Source organism: Equus caballus, chromosome X, assembly GCF_041296265.1.
Source record: "Equus caballus isolate H_3958 breed thoroughbred chromosome X, TB-T2T, whole genome shotgun sequence".
In the NCBI taxonomy this organism is placed as follows: domain Eukaryota; kingdom Metazoa; phylum Chordata; class Mammalia; order Perissodactyla; family Equidae; genus Equus; species Equus caballus.
Window position 1 is genome coordinate 25287168 of NC_091715.1, and position 27891 is coordinate 25315058.

Here is a 27891-nt window from a genome sequence, read left to right on the forward strand (position 1 = left end):
AAGTAGCACACGCTTTGAAATTGGTTATCAATAATACAACGTTCTAGCAGCATCTGGAAATGGTAGAACCTGAACTTCAGGAGCTAAGAAAATGGATTAGAAGGGAATTGCAAACTGATGGCAGGACTGCTAAAAATTCAGTTCCTTGGTTGCATCAGCAAAGCTGAGTTCAGGATCTCCTTCGGCTGAGCTTCACCCTCTCTGGCCTGCAGGTGGAGTTCCAGCCAAAGGAACCTGGGCAACTGTCACTTTTGATAAATGGGCTACATCTGTGAGACCAATTACAATTAAAAAGATAATTCAAGTGGGGAATTTACAGGTGTTCCCTACTGCGCCACAGTTTTCTTCTTCCATGCCATACCCAGTAGTCCTTGGACTGGGGCGACAATTAAGAGTCTCAAAGGCTGGTAATATTCCAAGACAAGATATTATGGCTATTAGTTGAAACATAAGTGCAAGAATTCCACAGGGATTGATGGAATGGATTACTCCTTCCCCACACCTCGCCCAGCGGGGGCTGTCGCAAATGTTTTGTTGCCTAGAGGACAAGATAATACCTTTCTTCTGTACTGTTCCCATCTGACCCTTTACCATTGGGAAGAGACTGAAGCCGAAGTCCTGGCATGTCGTCTCTTGCCACCAGCTAAATATGGACCAGCCCAGTGGCTGAACCCAAAGGACATACTTCTTGTGTGGGCAGAGGTCTGGATTAAAATTAATGATGAGGAAGAAAGGCAAGATTGTTGTCAAAGGGAAGAAAGCCACCAAATGGGTTTTAAAAAGGGAAAATCTAACATAATGTTGATGCCTAGAAAGAGGCTTAAAATAAGAGAATAATATACTCCCTCAGCTATGACTCAGATGTCCTTTTAAAGAGCCAAGAAGTGAAGAGGACAGCGAGCCAATCTACTGAGCACACTGGATGAAGAGATGAGAGTTCTGACTGCAACTATGACTCCACGGACCAATATTAAAGTGGCTATGTCTTCTGGTTCTTGTCTTACAGGATATATCTATCTGTCATTAAGGGCCTGTGTTGAAAAGTACCCTGCGGGAATATTTACCCAGTCAAATCTAGAGACCCCTGATTTATAATAATCTGAATGAGCATTGTGTGGCCATTAACTATGATGATGAAGGTTTAAGAAAGGTATTGGCTATACGGCAGAAAGTTTATATGCTATATGTCTCATCAGTCACAATATTATGTGTAGAAAAAGTGGTTATTTGCCCCGTTATTGTGTGAGGAAAGCCACAAATGGGTGGAGGAACAAATGGAACACTTGGATCATTGAGGAAGAATTAAGTTTAATTGGCTGGGCCTACTTCCCTGAGATTGAAAAGCTAGAAATGTGATGTGGACGGTTATAGAAACTTCTGTGGCATGCCCACACCAACGTCCATTTAGAAGTGACTACTATTCAGATGATGTTAGCCTGGGTGACCCAACATTTTGCATCTCAAATTTATCTCCTAGGAATAGTAAAGATGTTAGTACCAAATGCAACAACACGTCTGGTGGACCAAAGAGCGTGGGACCACTTGAAATAAAAGAACCTTAGGAGAATTGGGAGTTGGGCGAGGAATAGCTGGGCAGGTCGAATTTGCTCTGAATGAGAAAAGATAAACTGATGGAAAAGACCTCCCAGTGCAAAGGGAGCACTTTGAGGGCATCCAATGCCAGGAAGAAGGATAAGGACGGCAAGCCTCCCAGAATGATAACTGGAAATGGAACCAATGCTAACTGGAGAATGGAACCAACAAGGTGCTCCTTAACAGCTTCAGCACCATGACTGAGGGCCAGCCATCCTTTCCCTAGTGTGCAACTCAGGAGTAGTGGACAAATTTCAAACAGGACTACAGTGCTTCCCCTGGGAGAGACATGGGTCCTGTTGCAAGACGCCTCTCTTTGAGCATCAGTATCTGTCAAACCATGTGAGCTGAGAAAATCAGTTTGGCTCTGTCCTCAAGCTATTTTGCATTCTGAAATAACAGAGACCTGGCCACTAAGCTAAGTGAAAAATAATACATAGCATATGGGAAAAGCAGATTTTTGTGGCAGAGGGACGAAATAGTTACCCTGGCCTCTCGGGCCGCCCTTGCTGGGTGAGGCAGCCTGTGACCATGGATGCATAGCCTGACTTTAAGGCTGTTGCCCTTATTGTAGCCTTTTCCTGCAAGAGACTGTAGACTTGTGAGCCGTGTTACTGTGGGTCCTGGGAGTCTTCTTTAGCACCGAACCCTTTCTAATGCCACACTCAAAAGGTGAGGTGCATTTACCAAGAAAGGAGCATACTGTTCACCTGGTCGGTCATGGTGAGGGTGAGTCCAGCAGCCGTGCCTTTATTCAGACAACGCCAGTCTGTACCAAATCTCTCTACTGGGTGATTTCATTGCTGAACAGAAGCACATTGTTCTCTATTTCTTGTTTGCAGAATATTTGTCACATTTATCAACTGCAGTATATTTAGCCCTATGGTTTGGGCTCTCTCCAACCCACCACACACTAATAAACTAAATACACGTGCTTTGTTAAGCGCATTTTTATTTCTGCTCTTAGAAGGTGGCTATATTTTTAATGTTAGAAGCCACACATCTATAGCATGCCATCCGAACTACAGAAGGAGAAAGAAAAAGCTTAGATTCTCTTCTTCATAACTTTCAATGGAGGATCAGCCATATGAACCACCTCATAAATCCTTCTCACCAAGATTTTCTCTTTGTCTCTGCTTTTCTGTCGAGCTTCATTTTCATTCACAATGCGCTGAAAGGCAGTATAGAGTCATGCAACATTAAACCGATTACAAACTGGGGACATTATAGGCCAATGGCGATGCTCTCAACTTAAATAGCAAATTCTCTATAGTAGATAAAATTGCATTATTCAGGTTTCCGCAATATTGAAGCTTTGATAGTGAAGTGAAAAAAATAAGACCAAGAGCTAAATAGTGGTAGCTCTGCATATTTTCTAAGGCATCTGCAATTCAAACTCTTCACTGGCATCAGGAAATCATGGAGATAACATCATTAATTTTCATTAAAGTAAGAGTGAGTGGAAGTGACCTTCGGTTGGAAAAGCTAACCAGGACAAGTTTTATTTGCCTGCACCACAGACAATAGCTCTTTATCATGGCTTTGCAGGCACAGAAATGACAGAAAGGCCGGAAGATAAACCTAAGCAAATATAAAATTAAGAGGAAATTCTTATATCATCCACCGAACAGTGAAGTAATGTGACCACACATGTTTTCAATAATAAAAGGATTGGTGAACTCTTCATTCTATATTCATACTACACATGGAACCCTCCTACCATTCTCGACAATGCAGTACTTAATTTAGATAAATACACCCTAATTTTGCTATACCTAAATCTTTTCCAAATATGAGAAAAGTCATGCTCAGAAAGGAAGTGCTGAGAATTTCAAATCTGCTTAAAAGTGGAAATTCCACATTCTACATTCAGAGCTTAACTTTATTACAAGATTACAACCTCAAATGGCCAACATTTTTTATAATATCAAATTCCCCAATTTTCCCAACGTTTATTGGAAATTTTAATATCAATTGAAATGATAGAAAATGAGACACATTTTTGAATAGAATAATTTTCTAACAGAAGAAGTGAATAATGCCTAAACCCAAAGTCTAAAGGAACATTATGGAAAGGGACGGTCATTATAAGGTTTTCCATCTCGTCTATTTCTAGGCTTTTTCAAAGGATAACCTGGAACAGCTGATTCTCTCTTTTGAACTCTTAGGATCTCACAGGAATATACTATATACTATAGCCCTTTACAATAACTAGGTCATAATTACCCCTTTACCAATGCAAAGTAGTATCTGTGGGATGGGGCAGGGCCAGGAGAAGAACAAGAGGCAGAAGACTCTCCATCCAGCCCTCTGCCTCGGCCCCCACTCCAAACTGCCTCTTTCCAGCTCTGGTACATTAACACGTCCCTAAGGAAATGCTAGGCCTGGGGAGCCCTTTAAAAAGCACTTAAACTTGGCAGCTATATAACTGAAAAACGATAGCTTTACACTGTAAGCTATAAGGAAATGCAGGCCTTAATTTACTTTCATTCCTACCTTCATTCCACGAAAACATATTAAACTCTTTCTGTGCCAGGCTTTGTGCTAAGCATCGGAGAGACCAAGATGAAGAGGAGAAGCCTACTCTTTCCTTCCAAAGAATTCCACTGCTAGGATGTTTCTTCTCCATCTCCGTGTACAAAACCACATGCCAGCAACGCTCCTTGTCCATCTTACTGCTACCCTCTGCAGACCCCCTGGTCAGACGCCTTCATTCCTGAAGACCTGGCAGCCAGGGTTCACAGTGCTTCTCTCTTCCCCAGCCCTGGCCCCAGTTCTGGATGATTTCAACATTGGCATGGATGACTCACGCGTCACTCTAGCCTCTCAGTTCCTTAACTTCCTATTTCATCTTCACGGAGATTCACATCTACACCACCTCTGCCACCCACTCAACTGGTCAACTCCTAGACCTAATCACCCGGACCTGTTCCAATTCTGAAATAATGTTTAGCTATGCTACTCTCTGACCATAGCTTCTCGGCCTTCCAGTTACTTCCTCTACCTCCCTCGATAGTTAGCCTCTTGATCCTCCTACCTCCTAACGACCAACTTCCACCTGAATTCACAGCTTCTCCTACCCAACACAGACTTGACAGGCATCACTTTAACTACTTAACCACTCTGTTGACCAAATCCTCACTTCTCTTGCCCAGCTGTCCTCTGCCTGCCCGGGGACAGAGCCATTCAGCTCCTGACTGCTGGGTGTGCCTGGAGAAATACCGCGGCCCCGCAGATTGGTGCTGCTGTAGTATACTCAGCCAACTCTGGGCTCCATAATGCTGATTCTCAAATTAGCCCTCTCTCTCGTTCTCCACAAAGATAAGCCCAACCTCAACTTCCTCACCTTCCGCTGTTAATTGCAGCACAGGAACTCTCCACCTTCACACAGAAAACAGAAACCTCTACATGGGCACCCCTCACCTTCCTGCCAACAGGTCTCCTTAGTTCCCTGGCCCTGCACAGATCGTTTCCTCAGCTCTACCCATTACAGTGGAAGAGAGGTGCCCCTTCCTTCTCTCGGGTTCTGGATTACCTACCCCATCCTCTGAGAACTCACATTTGTTTTATTATCTCCTCTTGTGCCAATAATTTCAATCTTGTCCTCTCTTCTTCTCATATTCATTAAACAGACTCAAGTGTCTCTCAACTTATGTGTATGTCCAGTTCATTAATTCCTCAGCCCCTTCCAGCTAACTACCATCCCTTTCACAACTCAATTTCTCTACGAACTGTCCATGCCAACCATCTTCACATTCCCACTTTTGCTTTACTTTTAAGCCCACTTTAGCATGTCCACCGTGCCTCTAAAATCTCACCAAAGTTAGTAAGGACCTCCTTGTCACTAAACCCAACGGGCTCTTTCGCCAACTCCATCTTGACCTCCCGGCAACATCTGACCCTAGAGGCAGGCCCCTCTTCTTTCTTCCCATGCGGTATGCGGCACTATAACCTCCTGGTATTCTCCTTCTCCCCCTCTGGCCATTCCTCTGCAGTTTCTTCTGTATATTGTTCATAGTCTGTCTTAAATACTCTTCTCACTCTATACTCTCTCTGAGCATCTCCATGCTCATGATTCCTAAATATTACTTGTATATTTCTCCTGAGCACCAGAGCTTTATGTCCAACTCTACCGGGCAAGTCCACCTTTCACCCGAGCCAAGCACCTAAGCATCTTCCTTGATTCCCCCTCACCCAGCAAATCAAATTAATTGCTAAGGCCTGTCAATTCCACCGCATTAGTATTTCTCAATTCTCTACTTCTTTCCATTCCTACTCTGCCAATTCAGGCCACCATGTTGCTGGTTTAGATTACTGAAACTGCTCAGCAAGTCTCTCTCCCATCAGTTACACAACCCACTCACCCCCACCCCCCAAATCCACGCTTTATTCCTTAGCCAGAATGATCTTTCTAAACGACAAGGCCATCATGTCGACCCCCTGCGTGGCTCCCCACTGACCTCTAAATTCTTCACTTAAGTTTAAAAAGCCTTTCACAATCTGCTTCCAACTTCTCTCTCCAGGCAAATAGTTCACCAGAACCCCTCCGTGGAACTCCGTGCTTTAGCCACGTGAAAGTATTTTCAGTTCGTGAATGCGCCTCTGGACACCATGCCTCAGCACGTGCTATTCCGTCTGACAAGAACACTTCCTGGAGTGAGCTCTGCTTACCCTTCTGAACTCATGTAGCTTAGATATCACCTCTTCAAGCAAACCTTCTCCGAACCTCACAACAGCTAGCTGTTACCTCATTCTTCCACCGTTACATGACTAAATACATGCCTTTGAAATTTACTCTTTACTTTTCCTCAGGGCGCCCATCAAGCCTGGAAATAGAGACAATATCACTTTATTTTTCACAGATTGTAGACGTTCTTGATGATCTTATGTGCATTAATCTGTCTCCAGACTTATGGACACCCTGTATCTCCCTCATTAGACTGTAAGTTCCATCAGGGTAGGGACTGTGCCTGTCTGTTTCATGGTCATGACATCAATGTACATGGGCGCTCAAACAATATTATACTATAATTCACTTTGCTGATACAGATAGCTATATAAACTATCTGAGGAAAAGATAGAGCTGTATGACACTTCAGGATTTTCCCACTGATGTATGAAGTTTAGCAAAAGCAGAAGAACGATCTTGTCATCTTGCTTCTGTCACAGCATTTATCTGAACATGAGCATTCGAGCTAAAAAACAACACACATCTGTGAACTTTGGTTTGGATAAGGCAATCTAATACCAACCCTTCAAATACTAAATACATTTCGTAAGAAGAAGAAAAAAGGTAGAATAGGAGGAGATCATTCAAGTTTCATAAAGATAATGCTGGATGCCTATGCCATTAGCTGGAAAATAAAAATTGCCAATATCTTATCAATTCAACATCAGTAGCTGAGGAATGGTGACAGGAATGATTCTAAACAATCTAACAAAATAGTCTAGGTGAACATTAGGCCAAAGATACTTTTAAAAAATGAATTCTATGTTACAGCTGGGCTGGTGACAGCTATTTCTCCGCTCTCCAAATGAAAATAACCTCGACCCACTTTTTTTTAAGCAAAGAATAACTATCAAGTATTTCGAGCACTGGTGAATACTTACAGCAAAGGGCCTTCTGCAGTCTTCGGAGTTTCATGGCAGTCCTATAAGCTGAGAACCTGACATTATTCAGGTCAGCTGAAGAAAAAAGAGGGAAAACAAAGATCATTTGTTAGTTCATCAAGAAAGCATGGACAAAACCTCCCAACGATTTGCCAACAGCTACAACAACAACAAACATAGGCTGGGAGAAAAAAATCTCTTGTTTATGCCCCAAGTTTCGGGAGGTGAAATTCTGTCAATGAGGGGAAAGAAAAAAAACGTCTTTTTGTTCTCTGACAATCAGGAAAGCTAAGTTCCATGAAGGACTACAGTGGCGTAGCCTGCAGGGCGTTCGTGTAGTTCTTGCTCCCAAAGCGGAAAAAAAAGAGAGTCGGTTTATTTTCTAGACTGTAATCTTGGTTCTATTGTAGTGAATCTTTGCTACACAAGATTAAAGAGAACAGGGACAATATTAGTGAAATAGCTATGAAACCATAGCAAACAATCAAGTTGCAATGTAACATTTTTTTCTGATTATCAAAGTTAAACATGCTCACTGTGGAAAACTTAGAAATCAAAGGAAAATATAAAATCAGTCAACAAATCATCCATAACCCCATTACCCAAAGATACACCCTGTTAACATTTTGAGTATTTCTTACTGAACATATGTGTATGTCTGTGAGACATATTTTAAAATACAACTGAGATTAAAGTAAACATTTGGCTTTATATGCTAAGGTGCAATCATTCTAACATTCAGCACAGATTAACAACTCAACAATTTCTGCTACCGTGGTTTCTATAGTCACCTGTCCATCAAGTCGCACCTCATCCTACCTATCAGAAAGTTCTACGTAGATCAGATGCCCTTGCCCAAGTCTGTGGAAGCCTTGAAATACACTGGGCTGTATTTCTTTTCTAGCATTTCTGTGTATTTCTGTTTCAGGAACTCAGCTCCAAAAAGCTCCTTGAAGGCAAGTACACTGTCGCCTACTTCTGTCAGATTTCCCAGCGACATAATATACGACTGCTCTCTAAAAAAGCAGGTCTAATACAGCTCGGGGACTGACTGACAGACTGAATGACTAAACGAACAAATGAATGAAAGAAAGAAAACAACACACTGGCAAACATGGCTAACTGCCATAATTACATGGCACCCACAAAATCAATTCTAACTGGGGGTTAGTAAAGGGAAATAATTTAACCCATATCCAAGTCACTTGGGTCAACACTCTTAGCTTTATGGCCTTTGCAGAGAACAAACATAAAAACCTGAACTGAAATTAGGGGGAAGAAAAACAATGCCTGTAATTGACTTTAAAATATTCAGTGTAAAAATCAAAAAGACTGACGATACTAAATGCTGATGAGGATGCAGAGCAACTGGAACTCACATACACTGCTGGTGGGAGTGAAAAATAGAACGACCTCTTTGGAAAGCCAATTTAGCAGTTTCTTAGGAAATTAAACATACATCTATCTTATGATCCAAATATTCTACTCCTAGATATTTACCCAAAGGAAATAAAAACATGTCCACACAAAAAGATGTATAAGTGAATGTCCATAGTAGCTTTATCCGTAATAGCCCAAAACTGGAAACAAACCAATAGGAGAATGAATAAATAAATTATAGAATAGTCGTCCAATGGGATACTACTCTGCAATGAAAAAGGAACTAACTACTGATAAAGCAACAATGCAAATTGATCTGAAAAACATTATGCTGGGTAAAAGAAGCCAGACATAAAGAGTAAATACTGTTTGAGTCCATTCATATGAAATTCTAGAACAGGCAAATCTCACCTATAGCAACAGAAGGCAGATAGATGGTAGCCTGGAGTGGGGTAGGGGCTGGGTAACCACAAAGAACACAAGGCTATTTTTTTTTTTTTAAGATTTTTAAAAATTTTTTTCCTTTTTCTCCCAAGACCCCCGGTACATAGCTGTGTATTCTCAGTTGTGGGTCCTTCTAGCTGTGGCATGTGGGATACCACCCCAGTACGGCCCAACGAGCACTGCCATGTCTGCGCCCAGGATTTGAACTGGCGAAACCCTAGGCCACCCAAGCAGAGGGTGCGAACCCAACCACTCGGCCACGGGGCCGGCCCCCCACAAGGGTATTCTTTTGGTGACTGAAATGTTATATATCGATGGGTATAGAGGTTACATGAGTGTATAGATTTGTCAAAACTCAAACTGTACACTTAAAATGGATACATTTTAGTGCGTTTAAATTATGCCTTAATAAAGGAGGTGGTAAGACTTAAAAAAAAACCCTCACATGGACAGTACAATATGATGTATGCGTGTGTTAGCTTAAGCTACACTGCAGAGGCGGTCAGTTGTCTTAATCAGGAATGCACACTCCAGGGGTGGTTAGCTAGCAATTAATCAAAACGCCTCACTCCAGAGGCGGCCACTGTAAGTGCCTCAGCTATATTTAGCTCCTATTACACCAGAGGTTTCATTAATTATCCTAATTAACGTTAGATGGTCTCACATTGGTGATACTAGTGGTTTGAAAAATATCAGGACTGAGGGAAAAGGTTTAGAAACACTCCCCGCCCTCACACTACAGGGCGTGAGAAGAATCTAGCAGGCCTTCCACCTTTCAAAATGGTGCCCTAGGGTAGATTGCAAAATATCCAGCTATGGCTCATTGGATTCTTGGTTGCCTGAATTCAACTAGATGGTTGATGGAATCTTGCTGTTAGAGCAATGGTTCTCAAATGTGAGCGTACATCACCTGGAGGGCTGGTTAAACATACAGATTCCCAGGCCCCATTCCCAGATTTTCTAATTCTGTAGGTCTGGGGAAGCCCTGAGAATCTGCATCTCTAACAAGGATCCTTCCAGGTGACGCTGATGCTGCCGATCCGGGGCACACTTTGAGAACCACTGTGTTAGAGGTGTGGATCGCCAGCCTCTCAAGCCAAGCACTCAAGACAGAGCTGTGACTTCATTGTGCCTTCGGCACAGGCTTAGGATTGTTTTGTGCCCTGTGGCTAATAAATGTTCCCCTGTGACAGAGCTTGCTCTGAGACATGCTTTCGTGATAAACTGGTAGCCAAGATGTAGATCAGAAGGCAGCCTTCAAACTGTGTCTGAGCACGCATGGCCACCAACACCTACCAAAGAGAACCTGTGTGGGTCCTTGTTACCCAAACTGTGATTCAAGGACCAACAGCATCAGCATCTCTTTGGAGCTTGTTAGCAATGTAGACTCTCAGGCCCCACCCAGATCTGTGAAGCAGAATCAACATGTTAACATGAGCCCCAGGTGATTCATAGGAACCTTCAAGTATAATAGAGCCTTTCATTGTGCCTTTTAATAGTTTCTGGTTCCATGTTGTTAAAGTTCAAGTGTAAACTCTGTACAAAGACCTGTGTTGTCTTCTGTTTTTCTATCCTTCTACATTCCATTTTGTGGGCTTTTAGGAGATTATTTAACGAATATTAGAGTCAATTAGACCAAAAACTCACCTCTGGGATATATTTGTAGGCCTCTCGTTTATGGTGAACGCCAATAAAAGGTATTCAATAAATTTAAAGTATCTAAAAGCGTCTTGAAAGGCTACAGGTACAGATTCTTTCTCCTCGAAATGAATTAACTTTTCCCTGGACCTTGTTCTCTGATGACTAGATCTTGATTTATCTGGGTCCCTCTGACTGTCCTTCATTCTGTCTCCCCCACAGGAGTCGTAGTTCTTCCTTTGTCTCTCTTCCCCAGTCATCATTGCTTATCTTTTTGGGTGATCTCAGCCAACTCAGGGTTATCAGTTATCTTGTGGCACTAACTCACGAGAAACTAATTCTTGTCCTCCCCTCCATATTGGTTTAACACCATTCGCCACGACAATCACCAGTACAACCACTCACCAGTCCCTATACTTGCTAGGGCAGAGTTCCTTCACACACACTCAGAAAAGAGTCCCTTTGGCTCTTTATAAACTAAGCAACGTAGAGACACGGATATGCACTTCTAGTCAAGCATAGATCACTTTTCTTGCTCTTCCTTTTCCCTTTCTTTCTCATCCTCCGTTTCAATTGCCTCTTAACTCATTGGTCTAGTTTCCTACTATTTTCCATCTTTCATGAAACTAAGATCCCTCTCTTGAGACCCCAATTCTACCTCCCTTTCCCATTTTCCTGGTTCTATTCAGAATTCAGAACAAATGGTCTAAAATGAGGTCAGAAGCGCCATCCAAATCTCACAGTTCATATCAAGAATTGGCAAATCCTATGAGCTAGAGATCAAGTGGGAGAGGCAAGGATGATCTGACTCTCTCAGGGCGTGGTTCAGTGTGGAATACTATCAGAGACAAGCATCTGGAACACTCCTGCTCTAGCAGTGCTCTCAGCCTCCCTAAAGCAGTTCAAACTTCTTCCCTTCCAAATCCTTCTAACTACGGCACATTCTGCCTCAAGTTAATCCTCCCTGACACCTTTTCTGCATACCCTCAACCCACTGCAGGGAAAAAGCCTTCTGCCACCAGATTTCTATGCACCATGATCCAACCAGTTCTCCATGAGTGATTCAGGAATACCAAAAGAAAGTAGCAGGGAAAGTGTCAGGTCTTCATCACAATGCAACAGAAGCCATACAAATTTATAGCCAGTAACCATCAGTGAATTTCAAGGGAGTTCTGGTGCCTTAAAAGTCTTACTCAAGAGAGTTAACCATCTGTGTTGTTTGAGTCTGCATGTGTTGCTAGGAATCTGCAGCACCACTCCCTCTGGTTTACAGCTGGAAGAGCTAAGTCTCTGCCTTGTGAAAGCGTGTAGGATGCACACAAAAACTTCAAGATGCAGTACAGCTGTGGACAATGTGACATTGTCCTGGGCTGGGGCTGGAACTGACCTTGTAGCTAAAGTATGCATGCAGAATAAAGCTAAAGTTCCCCATCCCCATCCCCCTTGGGAGGCTGGCCTCCAACTTCCCTGGGAGCTGCCTTTCCAGGACTCCGATCCAAGTTCCAAGTTGTAATGAACTCACTAGCTCTCACAACCGGAACTCAAGAGGAGTCAGACTATCCAAGAAACGAGTTACACAATGTTTCCATGGCGGCCGGGAGAAAGGATAAAAATGCACTGTACATTCCTCTTCATGACTTGAATTATTTTATCCAGGGCTGATTCTAGCTTAAAAATAGAGAAATCTAGAAACTTAAGGAAAAAGGGCAAATATCAAACCAACTACCCCCTCAAGTTGAATCAACAGCTACTGAAGTGATGGTCCATTTGGCTTCTATTTTGAGGCACAAAACAATAGATTTCTTTGCCCCTTTGTTTAGCCTATGAATTTCTCTTCACTTTGGTAAATATTTCTGTTTTACCATTTTTACCTTCATTCAGTGGAAGGCAGCGGTGGAAGGTGTCAAATTCACCAGAAAAAGAGGACTGACCGATCAAGTTCAAGTCACGAATCTAGACATTAGACATGCTCTTGCACAAATAGTGAAAAACACCTCAGCATTTTAAAGACATGGGAAAATTTGGAAAATATTATAGAAATAAAACATCAAGCCCCTTCATTTCAATTTTACAGCCGGTTTCTGCCTTTTAATCATACTTCAAAAATCCTGCTACCTATGACTGAAGTGAGGTCTAGAATTTAAAACAAGGAGTATTTTCGTGCAGCTTCCAATGGCTTGTGGAGACTTTGGAAAGGCCCAAAGTTTCAGTATGTTTATCTGTTAGGTAGAAAGAATGATAATGACCTCATAAACTTAATGAATGGAAAGAGCTGGATGGCTAAAGATTATTCCAACAGATAAATTAATGTTGCTGTCTTTGTTTCTTCCTACTAACTCTAATTCCCAGAAGAAATTTAACCCAAATCTCTCAGGTGATCATGAGAGAAAAATAAAATTTAGAGGAAGTATGATTTTTTTGGGTGCAGTTCCAACTTCAGTGCTGGGCACACAATGTGAATTTACTACTGCACGTCTATTTTAACAATTTTCCAAAGAAGCCAAAACAAAGCAGTCTCCCCACAACACATCTCTTCTATTATAGGAAGGTGGCAGATTTTAAAATATAATAATGTATCTCTCTGATTCCCCAGCCTCATTCTTCCTATAGCATTCTAATGGACTCACCACATGGCAAGTATTCTTGTCAGCTCAAACTCGCTAGAACAGACAAGAACCACGGGTCTTAATGAGGCTTGAGATAAATTGAGTAATTTAAACCAAGTCTGGCTTGAAAGCAAACTGAGCCAAGATGCCCAGGCTTCAGAAGTTTTAGAGTATAATGTAGCATTATCGAGAACTCTTCAAGAACAGGTAGGATTTCTGGAACGTATCTTTCAAGAATTAGCCAGGAGAGAAGAGGTCCATTAACACATTACAGTTGACCTATAATTTTTTTAGATATATTTGAGGCCTTCTAAAATCTACACCCATTAAAATCTCATCATCAACATAGAGCTTCAGTTAAATAGGGAAAAAATAAACCCACACAGAGAGAAATAGGAATTACACATTCATCCTTCCATGAACCCCAGAAAGCCGACCGTGTGAACTTATAATTACTATCAAGTTATGTTTCCAGGTGTGAAAGAGTGATACTTAATTGTCACCAGTGACTCTCTGGGATTCTAAGAAATGAAGAAGAGAAGGAATAAAGCATCCAGTGTGGCACAAATGGGGAAGACTCAGAATCGTAGATGAGAGAAACAGGTTATAAACCAAAAAGAAAAAATTGAGTTCAACTGTGAAATAAAAAGATAGCACAGAATCCCGACTGTGGGTCGTTCAAGGCCTTTCTGGCTCCCTCCTCTCGCTTGGCCTTCCTCAGCAGAATCTCACTACATACTTCTTAGCAACACTTATCATGGAAGAGTTGAAATTCAAATTAGTTTTGCTTCTTGTTGTTCAGCTGCTCTGGTAAAAGGTTTGTTGAGAAAGCAGCTTCTGTAACAAATGGCCAATGTAACATTTTTTGGCGGGGGATGGAACTGTGTATCTTAAATGCCATTTCTGGGGCCCAAATATCCACACTGCTACACCATGTTCCTCTTATATAAGCTTCAAATCAGAGGGTTTGGGCTCTAATTCTAAAATCTTGCCCACCAAAAATATATATATAAAATAATACTGATGATTAAAAGACTCTTTAGGCAAAACTGGTTTACAGCTTTTTTCAAGACATCCAACTATCCATAACCCTTCCAGCTAGCCTTTCAACACTTAGTGAGAGTGCGCGCACAGGGAAACACAGGCCAGGCAGGCTTCGCTGAGAAAGTGAAGTTTAAGCAAAGATCTGAAGGGTGATAGGAGTCAGCCAGGTGAAGAGTGGTAGGAGCAGCACAGGCAGGATAAAAGGCAGCGTGTGCAAAAAAGGCTTTTAAGCAGAAAAGAGCCGTGGACCATTAAGAATCCAAAGAAGGCCAATATTGCTGAAATCTCAGAGAGCAAGGAGCAGGAATGGCCCCAGATAAGGCCTGACAGGTAAGCCTGGGCAGGCCCATTGCAGGGCCCTGCATATCATGTTAAGGATTTAGGCCTTGGGACTTCCAGTTAAACACGGCAGATGGCACAGACTCGTCCATCTTTCCTTAATCCTGAAACTCTACTAGGAGGACAGAAAAAGAATTAAAAATGACATCTACCCAAAAGAAAAGAGACAAAACTGGGGAGGAGATGACAACAGACCAGAACTCCAGTATCTCGGAAGCTTGGAAGATGATCTGGCAGTAACTGATTTAGGACACCAGAGAAATCCCAAGCCTAAATTAACATGAGGCAAAGAGGGGGAAAGTTGGTGATGGTGCGCGCCAACGTATACAGCAAGAAGTCTCAGAAATTAGAGGCTCCAGGTTCCTTTGAACGCTGTAATGTGGCTGAAATACAAGGATTGGTTGCAAGTCTTTGGAGCCCTAAACACCTTCTCCACCACCCCACGCAGCCAACATCGCAGCCACCTCCTGCTTCATCCTGACAGAAGGCTGGAGGTTTAATCTCAGGAGAAGCTGCACCAGACATGGGGGCAATCAGGAGCAACTAAACTTGGGAGTGAGATAAAGGCAGTGAAAACAGAGAAATTAAGCACCACGTTGGCATACTGAAAGAATTAAATCCTTAACTTCATTCCCTATTCCTGAACCCCTATTTGGTCTGCCTTTTCTTCTTCTGTCAACTCATTGAAAAAGCTCTTCTATCTAAGCATGTCCTTATTTGCCATCCTTATCATCAGAAGCAACTTCAAGCAGCAAGGTCACTAAATTGGTCCTCATCTCTGCTCATCCTCACGCCATCTTCATGCACCAATCATAACTGCACCAAATCAAGCCCATGCTCTTTCCTCTCTAGGCTTCCTCTTGACAAGAGACGTAGTCCACAGTCTACTCTCGTTACTGGGATGAACGATATGATTCCCTTTCTTTGACTCAGAACCTTCAGTCGCTGCTCTCTTCTGTTTTCCTCAATCCTAACATGGGCAACTCAACTACTGACAGAACTATCAGAACAACCTGAAGTTATAAACTTACCCCAGTCTCCTTCAACTCTATCCTAAACTTCATTAATTAAGCAATCTTACCGCTCTCTTTCTTCATAAGTGAGCACACATCCCAGATTCTCTAGGGCAGAGACAGTTTAATTAAACTTTGCTTTTTATAATAAAGGTGAGACATTTAATATTATCAAATGCCTTAATTTTTATACTTTTGTGAAGCTTTCCACATAACCGAGTTCACAAATCATTTGTTAAAAATTGTGTCTATTTTTTGGATTGGAAAAACATACTTTCTTTGCGATATGATCGACACTACCTATTTCAAATCTACCATCCTTTCTCACCGTGGGGGAATTTGTGGAAAACCTACTTTAATGATGAAAATAAACAGCAGTAAATTTCTTCCTTTCCTTTAATGCTAGCCTCATCTTTGTTTCCAGCTTTAGAATGCCTCAAATCAGATTTTCCTAAACTCTACCGTTCCTACTTTGGCTTCACCTTCTCAGCTTACTTATTTCTTCTCCATCCTTATCTCCCAAGATTTCAACATATGATCTTTCTCCCAAAACTCTGATCTCTTTCAATTATTTATCCGGTAACCACAGACCAGAGGTCATAAAGTGGCTGAATTTGGTCTGCAGACTCGTTTTTTTGTTTTTGTTTGGTTGGTTAGTTTTGGCTCACATAATGGCTTTTAAATTGTTGAATGATTTGCCAATAGCTAAAAATCGAGAGATTTCCCATTGTTCTGCTTCTCTGGAAGAACCTAAAGACTCACATTCTTGCATGACAATAGCGGATGCTGAGGCCCATTTAGCCCTAACAGAAGCTTTTCAGGCTGCCCCTGTTCCCACCCAGCCACCTTCAGTCATTTAAACCGCCAGTTTGGCCCCAGGAGGCATTTCTTTTTAGATTCTTGTCTCAGCCAGACCACTCCCTTATTTCCGCCCCCCCCCCCCCAACTTAACATTTTCCCTTCAGTTTCACTCTTTTTCGTGTCCAGGTCGAAGCTCTTACTGTGGAGGCTATAACTAGCTATCATCTGGCTTTCACTCAAATTACCCTACGGAAACAGTTCTTACTGGGTTTTCCAAAAATTTTCCAGCTATTAATTCTTCGGACTCCACCTTTCACTAATGCATTCAAACTAAATGATTGTCCCACCAAAAAATATTGCCTCAATACGCTTACTTTTCCAGTACAAGAACGGATGGGCAGAACCAAAACCACCATCAGTCTACTGACTATATTTCATGAAGTGACAATTACTTACACATTTTAAATCATCAGTTAACATTTATCTAAGCATCTATGATGGGTCTAACCGTGTCCTAGACTCAGGGGTTAAAGACCCAGGCTTCTAAAATACTGGGGAAAACAGAAAGATAAATTATTCACTCACACAAAATCAGTAAGTGTTTCCTGGGTGTTTGTAATGTGCCAAGCCATATCCACATAGAATACTCTAGTTATGTGAGCATGCTTATGTACATACACAAACACGGTGCAAATAGTCATGTATTTTTATATATCAAGCAGAAAAGTAGTTTCCAACACGATGTAAGCTGTATTCCAATGAACATTTTTAAGGTCAATGGAACTGAAAATTTTCCATATAAGCCATGTTATTTATGAAACAGCGATTAATTTTTTTTTTAAGATTTTATTTTTCGTTTTTCTCTCAAAGCCGCCCCCCCTCCCCCCACCCCGGTACAAAGTTGTGTATTTTTAGTTGTGGGTCCTTCTAGTTGTGGCATGTGGGATGCCGCCTCAGCATGGCCTGATGAGCAGCACCACGTCTGCACCCAGGATTCGAACCAGCAAAACCCTGGGCCGCCAAAGCAGAGCATGCAAACTTAACCTCTCGGCTACTGGGCCGGCCCAACAGTGATTAATTTTTAAGTTAGTCCACAAAAGCTTATTTAAGATTAATTTAAATACTCCATGTACAATAAAACTTTAAAAAATGTATAGCAATACTGTGGAAAATGAATGATATAACTAATTAGAAGAAGCTTTATCTTTCATTCTTATACTTGAGGAAGAAAAGGAAATGGAGACTTCTGAAGAGACTGTCTTGTGCTTGGTATCACTGGCACCTAGAGCAGTAAATGTTGGTGCTCAAGAAATGGTTTGAATTGAATGAGATTCTGAAAGGAACTTCCCTACTTTTACCATTTTAAGCTGTTGGTGACATTGATTCTACATCTGATTTTTCTTCAAATAATATCATTTCTCACTGCTAGGCGTGAATCACTGTTGCTGCACAACGTTGGGGTTCTCTTGTCCAATGTGCATAAAAAAGCCAACTATTACAGGAACAGCTTTTGGGAAAAGAAATGTAGCTTTATTTTGTGATATCAATCTGCAAGGAGACAGGGGGCATGTGCCCTCAGATCTGTCTCCTTGATCCAGGACTTGGGGTACCATTTACGGGATAAAGGGCAGGGCGGTCTGGAGTGTGGAGATAGACGATTGGAGGTAAGGAGAAGTGGGGTAACTGACAATCTGCACAAGCGTAGTCAAGCTTTATGGCTCTTCACAGGACACATGTTCACAAAATGGCAGTTACCATCTAAGGGTGGAGTTTTTAGCTCTGACATCAAAAAGGCCACTTACCGAGCATTTCCACAGACCCAGTTGATGGGCTGGTGGTCTCAACCAGCCTGAACGGGACAAGGAGGCACTCTCAGTTCCTGAGAGACAACTCTTAATTACTCTGTTGATAAGATGGGGTCACTTGAACTGGTCCTGGAGGGCCCACAGTTACAATACTAGAATGATTTTCTTGTTCACGCCTTACAACCTGAGCCTGGGCTTCGTTTTTTGAAACACACATAATAAAGATAGCAAGACCTTCCCAAGAACGGGAGAAAGAAAAAAGGTGATCTAAAGAGAACTCTTAGAATCTAGACGGATGACGCAGCTGTATTTAAATGTGGCAGACTCTGTAGGCTGGTTCACTCAACGCTCATTTTTCAAAGTCTCCTTGGTTTTTCTGTACTACAAAGTCTAGAGGATCTCAATTCTCTCAGCCCGTCAGGGGCACCATGTGGACACAATTCTCATCAGTGCTTGAGAAGATATCTGCAGGGAAGGCTCTCCTTTTCCAAACTCAAAGAGAAAGAGCCTCAGAGGGAGAAGGTCCTTTCTCCCTCCAGTCCAAGGAGCAGCAGCCATCATGGAAGCACGAGGTCAAATGTCACTCACTAAAGATGATCCAGCAGAACAGACAGAGGCCCAGATCTCTGACGGCATTGTGGAACTCTTCCTCAGCTCTCGACTGTCCCCAGACTTCTTGTTTTACAAAAAACATCAACCTCTATGTGGTTAAGATATAGCCGGTCAGATGTTTTGTTACTTGCAGCAAAAAGTATTTCTAACTGACAGGTTAATTAAACTGTAAGCAACAACATGCAGAATACCAAATAGTTATCCATCCCTTGTAATCCTCCTTGGGATAGAGAAAAAGTTAGCAGTAAAAGAGATCTTGGCTCACACAGTTGCCCATCCTTGCTACCAGGTAGTGCCACGGATGTGGGACAGCTTGACAGTTAAGTTAATGTCAAAAACAATTTTATAATAGAGGGCTTATATTGGATAAGGCACTCTTCTAGACATAAAGAGATCTGTAGGGGGTCTAACTAGACACTTGTTTTGAATGGGACGTTCACAAGTCTGATTCTGCCCAGATGTAAGAGAAGAATTAAAATGTTTTAATACACAAGCTATTTCTCTGGAAATCAATGTTTACCTATACATGAATTTATAATTAATTTTTCATTAACTCTTTAGACACGTTCATATCTTTATCTCTTCATTAGTGCAAAATCTCCTTAAAGCCAAGTAACATGTTTCCTCACTCAGAGCTCTTAAGATAAATATTATTTTTTAAAAAAAGCTTTGTTAGCTTTCAACTTCTCAGTTTTGAAACTCAAATGAAGATTTTTTAATCTATCCTTTATCTGACGGTATAACTTTTAAATTCTGATTGAAAATGGTTTGCATCCTCTGTCGACCTCTCTCCATATCTCTGGTCCCCAATTTCCACCCACCCCAATATCCATTTCCCTCAATATCTTCATGAATCAAATAGATGTCAAAATGAACATCAGTGGAAATCTGACCTTAATTACCATGGGAAAAGCAAATTAACCATCTTGCAAAAACTTTTTTTTGCAACATTTCTGCCTTAGGCTGGTTCTCACACTTTAATCTTATTAGGGAAAATAAATTGCCTGAGTTTTTATTGTTGTCTGAGGTGGAAAAAGAAAATTTGTTAAATCCTTAAGCACGAATAATTAGTCCAAGAGAGTTACACAATTCAAGATATGTAAGCGCCTAGGAACATAGCAAAACGTGCTCAGTTCTGTGTTTCACATACTCTAGTGGGGGAGGGGAACAGGTGACATGATTCAAACTGTTCATGCTTCCAGAAGCCTAGGTATGTATGTTTATAAAAATGAAGCACGTGACGGAGAATGATGCTTTCTTTTCAGTGTTATACATTAATATTTCTGGAGACTAGATACTAGCAATCAGATCCTGATAAAGATGCTAACATGTAACTCATTCTTTTAAAAAAGGACAAATCACTTAATAGCTGTAGCTGTTATAAAATTAATCCATGGCAGGAGCTTTTCATTAGATAATGGACTGCCTTGTCCCCTGACATAGACTGAGCTGCTTTTAATAAAAGAGGATGCTTTAGGGATGGACCCACATTCACCTGTCTGTGTGTCTAGACAATACATTTGAATCAAAAAATAGAAATTTTCAGTGTTATTGAGAAGACTCTTCTTTATCACCTCAGAGCTATGTTGTACTTGGAAGCTGCTTGATATAAAGCATGTCCGCTCTCACGTGACCAGTTGGAGGGTTCAGTCTCCAAATGAGGCAGACTCTGGGTTCCTCTTTACACCTCACGGATGGCCCCGAAGCCGCAGGAGTGAGTGTCCTCCTTTCCCCTGTCAGTAGCACTGTCCAGGGCTTCCCCCCTTTCTGATGGACTCCTACTTCACAGCAGGCAGGAACCACTCCCCTTTCTCTAGCTCTGTCTCTCTCTCTCCTCACATCTCTGCTTTCTCTCGACCCAACTTTTATTCTCCTCAGACTCCTGGACAAAACTACTCAGGGACAAGATTAAAGCAGGCTTTTTTTTCGTTTCCCTAAAATGTAGGTGCCTTTTTGTATCCAAGTATTCCCTATAGAGTCTAAGAGAAAAACAGAAGTGGCAGGCCAATGGCAAAAGGAGTGCGGACATTCATTGCGCACTTAAGGGCAGATGTTGCACGTACCCAACGCCATCGAGTGCTCCCGATGCCCTGAGTTCCACAGTACCAACCTTATTAAAGATAAGTAAAATGAGGCTCAGAGATGCTGAGTAACTTCCCTAAGGTGGCATCCCAGAGCCTGGATTCAAGGCCAAATCTTTCTGACACCCAAAGCCCTTGGTGGCCTTCCCCACTCCTGTGCCATAGGAGAAATGGTCTTGGCTTGCCCAGCGTGTTTGTAATCCCAATCAGCACGGGGGTGACGGGCAGTACCCTCTGGACCATGACGCTGGGCAGGAGGCAGAGCGTAGGGAGGGGCGTGGGAAAGCTCGGAGATAACAGAAGCCTTCAAACAAAGTCAAGGAAGGACCAGAGAGAGGGCAGGTGACAGGCCATGGGGGCGTGGAGTGACAAGGAAGGTAACTGGACCTCTTCTAATTAAATGTCCAGTTCTTCTTATCCAGAGAAGCTGCGAGAGGAGAGGAATCAACCCCCAGCAATATGAGTTTCTACCCAAAAAGCATTTTGTTCCCATAGAAACATGTAGCTGCATCCTATTCATAGTGTGCAGCGTATCAGGCACTCTGAGGGTTAAAGAAGATTCTCTGACTTGGGGACCTAACCACCATTTATAACACATTTTATTTCAAGTTGTAAGCAACTAACTTACAAATAAACTTTTGGAACACAGCCTGAGGATAAGTTCAGAAAGGACTAAATCTTGTCTCAAGGCAGGAATGTGGTTCTTGCCTGAGTGCTGAGAGATTTAATGGTTACTGGGCAACCAGGAATTAAATTCTTTAGGTAGCTTTAATTTATCTCTATCTACTCCTTATGGATATTCTTTGGGGATTTAAAAAACCCATAATTTTTATCAAATAAGAAAATATTATAGCATCTCAGAACTAGAAATCTCCCATTCTAAATTTTTATTTTCCAAATGAGAAAGCTCAGGATTAGAAAGTTCTTAGTAACTTGTCCTGAATTCCCTAGTCAGCTAGGAGAAAAACAAGGCCTCGTAGCCAAGTCTTTCTCTCTCTCTCTCTCTTATTTTTATGCTGAGGAAGACTGTCCCTGAGCTAACATCTGTGCCAATCTTCCTCTATTTTGTATGTGGGTCACTGCCACAGCATGGCTGATGAGTAGTATAGGTCTGTGCCCAGGATCTGAACCCACGAACCTGGGCCGCTGAAACAAGAGTGTGCCAAACTTAACCACTACACCACAGGGCTGGCCCCTCTCTCTTTTTTAAATCTTCACACTAGAGAGAAGGGGTGCTTTACTTGAATTAATAAAGTAGCTGAGGAGCTTTCTTAAACAAGGAAACGCCAAAAATGTTCACATAAACCAGAAGCATAAATTCCCCACCTTGTTGTATTTATTATTTCATTTTTTTCTATAAGAACACGTAACACTCCCATTGCAGTGCTCCTTCCCTTACAGAGCCAGAGAACAGAATACAAAGGCTTATTCTAAGTGGGACTTCAAGACTACTCTTTCGGCTTAAGGGCTCCCACTTGTGCCCAATTTGAACAGGGAGACCATGAATTTCTTTAACCTTGACAAGCATTTGACATTCACATTAAATGTGGAAAACCACTTTACCCAGAAGCTCGCAAGGCCTCATTTTCCCCCGTTAGAGTAGCTGCTAGACCTTGGGATCTTCTAAAGTTTTCAAGATTCAGCTCCTTCTAAATCATCCTGACACAAAAAGGCATGATTGTTCTAAAGCAGAGTGTGTTATAGGAGGAAGTCAGGAAGTGAGAATGTATGTGAACATTTCTTTTAAAAAGCATCAGCAGTCCAACTCCTGAATCCAGAAGCCAGGTCCCAGATAATCCCTTAAATGCGACAGCATATAAAACAGTTCAACCCCTCTGTACTTTTGGCGAGAATCTTCATTTCCCCATTTGAATAATGAACTTTTGTTTGTTTTAGAGGTCATGCGAAGCAGTTAGCTTTCATCAAGTTTTGCGTGCTTGTTTAGTTTGACTTAAAGGCCACTAGTTGCTGATTTTAAACTTCTTACGTTTATTTCTGGGTTTTCAGCTCATAAAAATACTAACATAACTCTCCAAATAGCAAATTTTCATTCACAGTCTGTCAGGCTGTTTTTCTACAGAAAAAAAAAAAAGCTTTAGTTTAATTACAGAAAAGGTAATGGCATCAAAGAACAGAAAATTGTGTCTATTATGCTGTCAAAGTATAAAAAGGGGCATATTTATATAGGTATGTTTGCTTGTATATGCATAAAATATCTAAAATAACTATAGTATTCATTGCCTCTGGGGAGTGAAATTGGGGGACTGATACCATGGCCGAGGGGAGGCTTACTTCTCATACTACCCTCTTATATTGTTTCAGTTTTTAAAATCACGTGCATATATTTTAAAAAATGACCGTGTTAAATCAATCTCTCTTCTTTTCTACACTTCTCTTTGATTCCTTCCAAATTCTTGGTCTCATCCACAGTCTTCATCAAGAGTACTACTGTATGACGGAAAAACTAACGAATAGAGAAGGAAAATTGATGGGTTCTAGTTACGACTTTGCAGTAAAAGAATAATAATAATGGCTATCGTTTATTTGGTGCTTACTGTATGTTGGCAACAAATACATAAATTCTCATATAATACCTCTAACTTTGATATTGTTATTTCAAAGTCCCATCTTACAGACAAGGAAGCCAAAGACCTAAGGATTAAAACTCAAATCTGTTGGACGCTAAAGCCACTCCTCTTAATCATGATACAGTCTCCCAGTGTGCTTGGGCAAGAAAACTTAGCTTCTCCGAACCTTAAGCTTTAGTTTCTTCATTTGTCAAGGGAACAATAATAGTACCTGTTCCGAGGGCTGTTGAGAAGACTCTATGAGATACTGTATCTTAAAAGCTCTAGTAGGCATACGTCCAGGATATAGACTTGCTCAGCAAAAGTTAGGAACCTTAACCCTGCCCCAAGTATTGCCTATATAAAGTGCAACAAAAATACAAGGAATCTTTTAATCATGTTGATGAGTCTAAAATTTTTCTTTTCTTTTTTTTGAGGAAGTTTAGCCCTGATCTAACTGCTGCCAAGCCTCCTCCTTTTTTTTTTTCCTGAGGAAGACTGGCCCTGAGCTAACATCCATGCCCATCTTCCTCTACTTTATACATGGGACGCTTACCACAGCATGGCTTTTGCTAAGCGGTGCCATGTCTGCACCCAGGATCCGAACCAGCGAACCCCGGGCCGCCGAGAAGCGGAACGTGCGAACTTAACCATTGCGTCACCAGGCCAGCCTGCTAAAATATTTCTTTAGTCCCCTTTTCCAAATGCCTTCAGGATACTTCCTCTCCAAAACGCCACTGTCACCTCCGAGGAAGAAAGTTTAGCTCAGGGGCTAAATCACTGGTTTAGGAGTGGAAAGTACATTTAAATCCCAGCTGTGCTATGTGAGCAAACTATCTATTTTCTCTGAGCCTCATCTGTACAATGGAGGTAATAACATACCTCACAGGGCTTTTGAGATTAATGAGAAATATATGCTATGGTCTGGAAGTTCAGACATTTATAAATTTTTGTAAAAAGATGAACTATATAAATAAATCCAGAAGTACATATATCAATAGAATTCTGGTCTACTTCCTACTGCCCCAATCAATTTGCAGTTTCTTCTTTTTGTTCAATGACATCACCATTCTCTGAGTCACCAAGGCTGAAAATCTAGAAGGCATCTTACAACTCTTCTCTTTCCTTTAAAACCTGTCCAACCTGTCACTAGTTTCAGACAATTCTACCTTGGGAAGAAACCTTCTGGAGTCCTTCCCCCGCCTCTTGCCCCCATTGCTATCCTAAGACCCTCATCCTCTCAACTGCCACAAAGCAAAAAAAAGAACAGAACTAATCTCTCTCCTCTCTAAACATCCTTAAACCATCCCATCAAATTCTTAGTTCTAAAAACAGAACATAAGACTTTAATATCTTTCTCTTCTGAAGATTCAACCACGTTTTCCCAATGCCAATCAAATGAAATTTCAATTTCTTATTCTATAGTTGAAGGCGCTTCATTTGTCCCTAATATAATGGCACTGAATCAGGTTTTTCTTCGAAAGTCTGGAATAGGTTCTCACAGAACCATGTTCTCACTGACTCTCAAACAAGCTAGTCTCTCTCTCAAGTATACCTTTGTTTCTGCTGCTACACTAGCTGGAAAATCCTAGCCTACGTTCTGATTTACCTAGGTCTTAGAAAATTCCTTCTTGGAACAATGTTTTGTTCTACTTGCCAAATCGTCTTCCCCGATGATTCTAATCAATATTGCTCTTTCTACCTAAATAAGGTACCAGACATTTGACCTTGATATTATGTAAGTTAGTATACACAGCCTTATTGCATTAACTGTTTCATGTATGTCAATTTTATTCCCCAAAGAAGATAGTAAGGTCTGTCGTGAAGCTGACATTTGGTTTTCTAGAAGCCATACACAACAAGTAGAAAGACACCAGGCAATGATGTGTGTGTGTGTGTGTGTTAGCCTGAATTTAAACCTTCTGTCACTCCAACTTGAGACATTTAAATTTGCCTTCAAAAACAAAATGGGTATATGCTGGCATTAATAAGCTATTATATCAGCAACAAGGGGAAATAACATGGTTGTCATTTGAGGTCCAAGGACAGAAAAGACTTAGAAGAACTTAAGCGTTCCCCCAGTGGCCACGGGTAGAGCTGCTGCTGTGATCTTCACTCTCATAGGCAAGGACTTCTAGCACATCATAAGGTCCACTGCATATCCGGGTTCACACCAGCTTGGGAGATAAACAGGGATCATGCCTAATGTTTCTTTGTATCCTGTTACTACTCAGAGCAGAGCCTGGAACATTCTAAGTACTCCATATTTATGGGGAAAAAAATCAATGCCTCACATGAGACTGTAAAAGGAAATGGTCCATACCCATGATATGTATGAGTTTCCATCACTCAAGAGGCAGGAAGCAACCTTCCTCCTCTACCTATAACTGAATAGCCCTTTATTAAGAGAACCACTGTAGTTTAGGGCTCTGCATATATATAAGAAAATGTGAAGAAACTGGAGTTGGCATAGAGAATAAGAAAATCTAACATAACGGGAAGATAATAGATCCACTGAGGATGGATAAATGGGTTAGGCTTGTTTAGCTTGGAGAAGAGAAAGCTAAGGCATAATTCAAAACCTGCATTGATGTAATCAGGAGGCCCGTCACCAAGAGTCCCTCAACACAATGAAAAACAGTTTGCGGTATATCAGAAAAGTTTGACAGAGTTTTGTTTTGTGAAATTGGCTTTGCTTTTCCCTTACTCACCAAAGAGGAGAAACATTTAGTAAACATTTAGCTTAGTAAACATTTTACAGAAAATATTCATGATCACTAGTGATCAAAGATATGCAAATAACAATGAGATGGCTTTATTTTCACTATCACAATAGCAAAAGTAAAAATAATGCTCCGCGCTGGCAAAGGCATGGTTAGATGAACACTTTCATGTATTAAGAGTGTAAATGGCACAACAACGTGGATGGACCTCGAGGGTATTACGTTAAGCGAAATAAGCCAGTCAGAGAAAGACGAACTCTATATGACTCCACTCATAGGTGGAAGTTAGTATATTGATAAGGAGATCTGATCGGTGGTTACCAGGGAAAAGGGGGGGTGGGGGGAGGGCACAGAGGGGGAAGTGGTGTACCCACAACATGACTAACAAAAATGTACAACTGAAATCTCACAAGGTTGTAATCTATCATAACATTAATTAAAAAAAAAAAAGAGTGTAAATGGGCACAATCTTTTGGGAGAATTTCAGACAATATATACAAAGAAATTTTAAAATATTAATACACTTTGACTCAGTGATTACCCTTTTGTGAATCAAATACGGAAAGGCTTTATGCACAAAGATGTTCCTCACAGTCTGACTTAAAACAGTGAAAACAATTGGAAACCACTGTGGAAAGAACTACTAGCTCTCTACTCTTTAATTATGTCTTGGCCAGAAAATGTAACTGAAGCAAGAGGCTACAAGCTTTAATTGACAGTGTAACGAGGAACCTTGAACAGAACGCGATAACTGTAGGCACAAATGTTTTGAGAAGATAAAGTGTTCTGCTAGCCATTCTCTTTCCAGATAGAGAAGTTAAAGCTAAATGAATTTTTACATGTCAGTTTTATTGTAAAAATTACCACTCATCATAAAGTTGAGTTTCCGTCTAAACTTGTTTGCTAAGAAGGGCAAAGATTTTGCTGGAATATTGATAGTTTCCAAGGACAGTTGCCCTGTCACCTTGAGACCATAAATATTTGGTCAAAGAAATTTTATCCATTAATATATCTGTGGTAGAAAATGGTTCACTTAAATTTATAAACTGTATTTATCATAGGATACACTTTATTTATCAACCTTCTGATTACTGACTGCCTATTTCTGACCACACTGACTTTATTCTGTAACATGTCTAATACATAAGTAGCTTGTTGGACAGAAGGCATCGTAACACTTTGCTTGGCTTTCTTCTCAGAAGGCTGTTTGTACTAAGTCGCCAGAATCTTAAAGATTTATTTCCATAAACTCAACACAAATTTGAGTTTTCCTTCTCACAAACTAATTTTTGAAAAATAAGAAATTCCTTTTAAAAAGCAGTACTCCAAAAAATGCAACTTGGGAAAAATAACATCCCTGAAGAATTAAGAGTGAAAACATGGTATTTAATGAATAAAGTAGGATACAACATTACAAACATAATATTATCTCAAACAACTATATGAAAATTGCATAGAAAAAAAGATTGGAAGCAATCCCCTAAAATGTACATGGTGGTTATTTCTGAGCACTGAGATTTGACATGATTTTTATTTTCTTTTTACGCTTCATCTTCCAAAATTTCTGGGATGAACATATATGTTTTAGTTTTCAAAAACAATAAGATTATAAGGAAATTTTATACCTTCAATAAG

The 27891-nt window shown here is 41.0% G+C and overlaps 1 protein-coding gene across 16 annotated transcripts in view; it reads right to left on the reverse strand.

Moving 5' to 3' along the window:
• The window catches only part of DMD (dystrophin), a 2262230-nt gene that overhangs the window by 92434 nt on the left and 2141905 nt on the right, over positions 1 to 27891 (reverse strand). For all 16 annotated transcript variants that reach the window (XM_023633802.2, XM_070257261.1, XM_070257256.1 and 13 more), the window contains one exon: positions 7204 to 7278. In XM_023633802.2, the coding sequence (XP_023489570.2) occupies positions 7204 to 7278 (75 nt within the window). The remainder of the gene's footprint in view (positions 1 to 7203; positions 7279 to 27891) is intronic.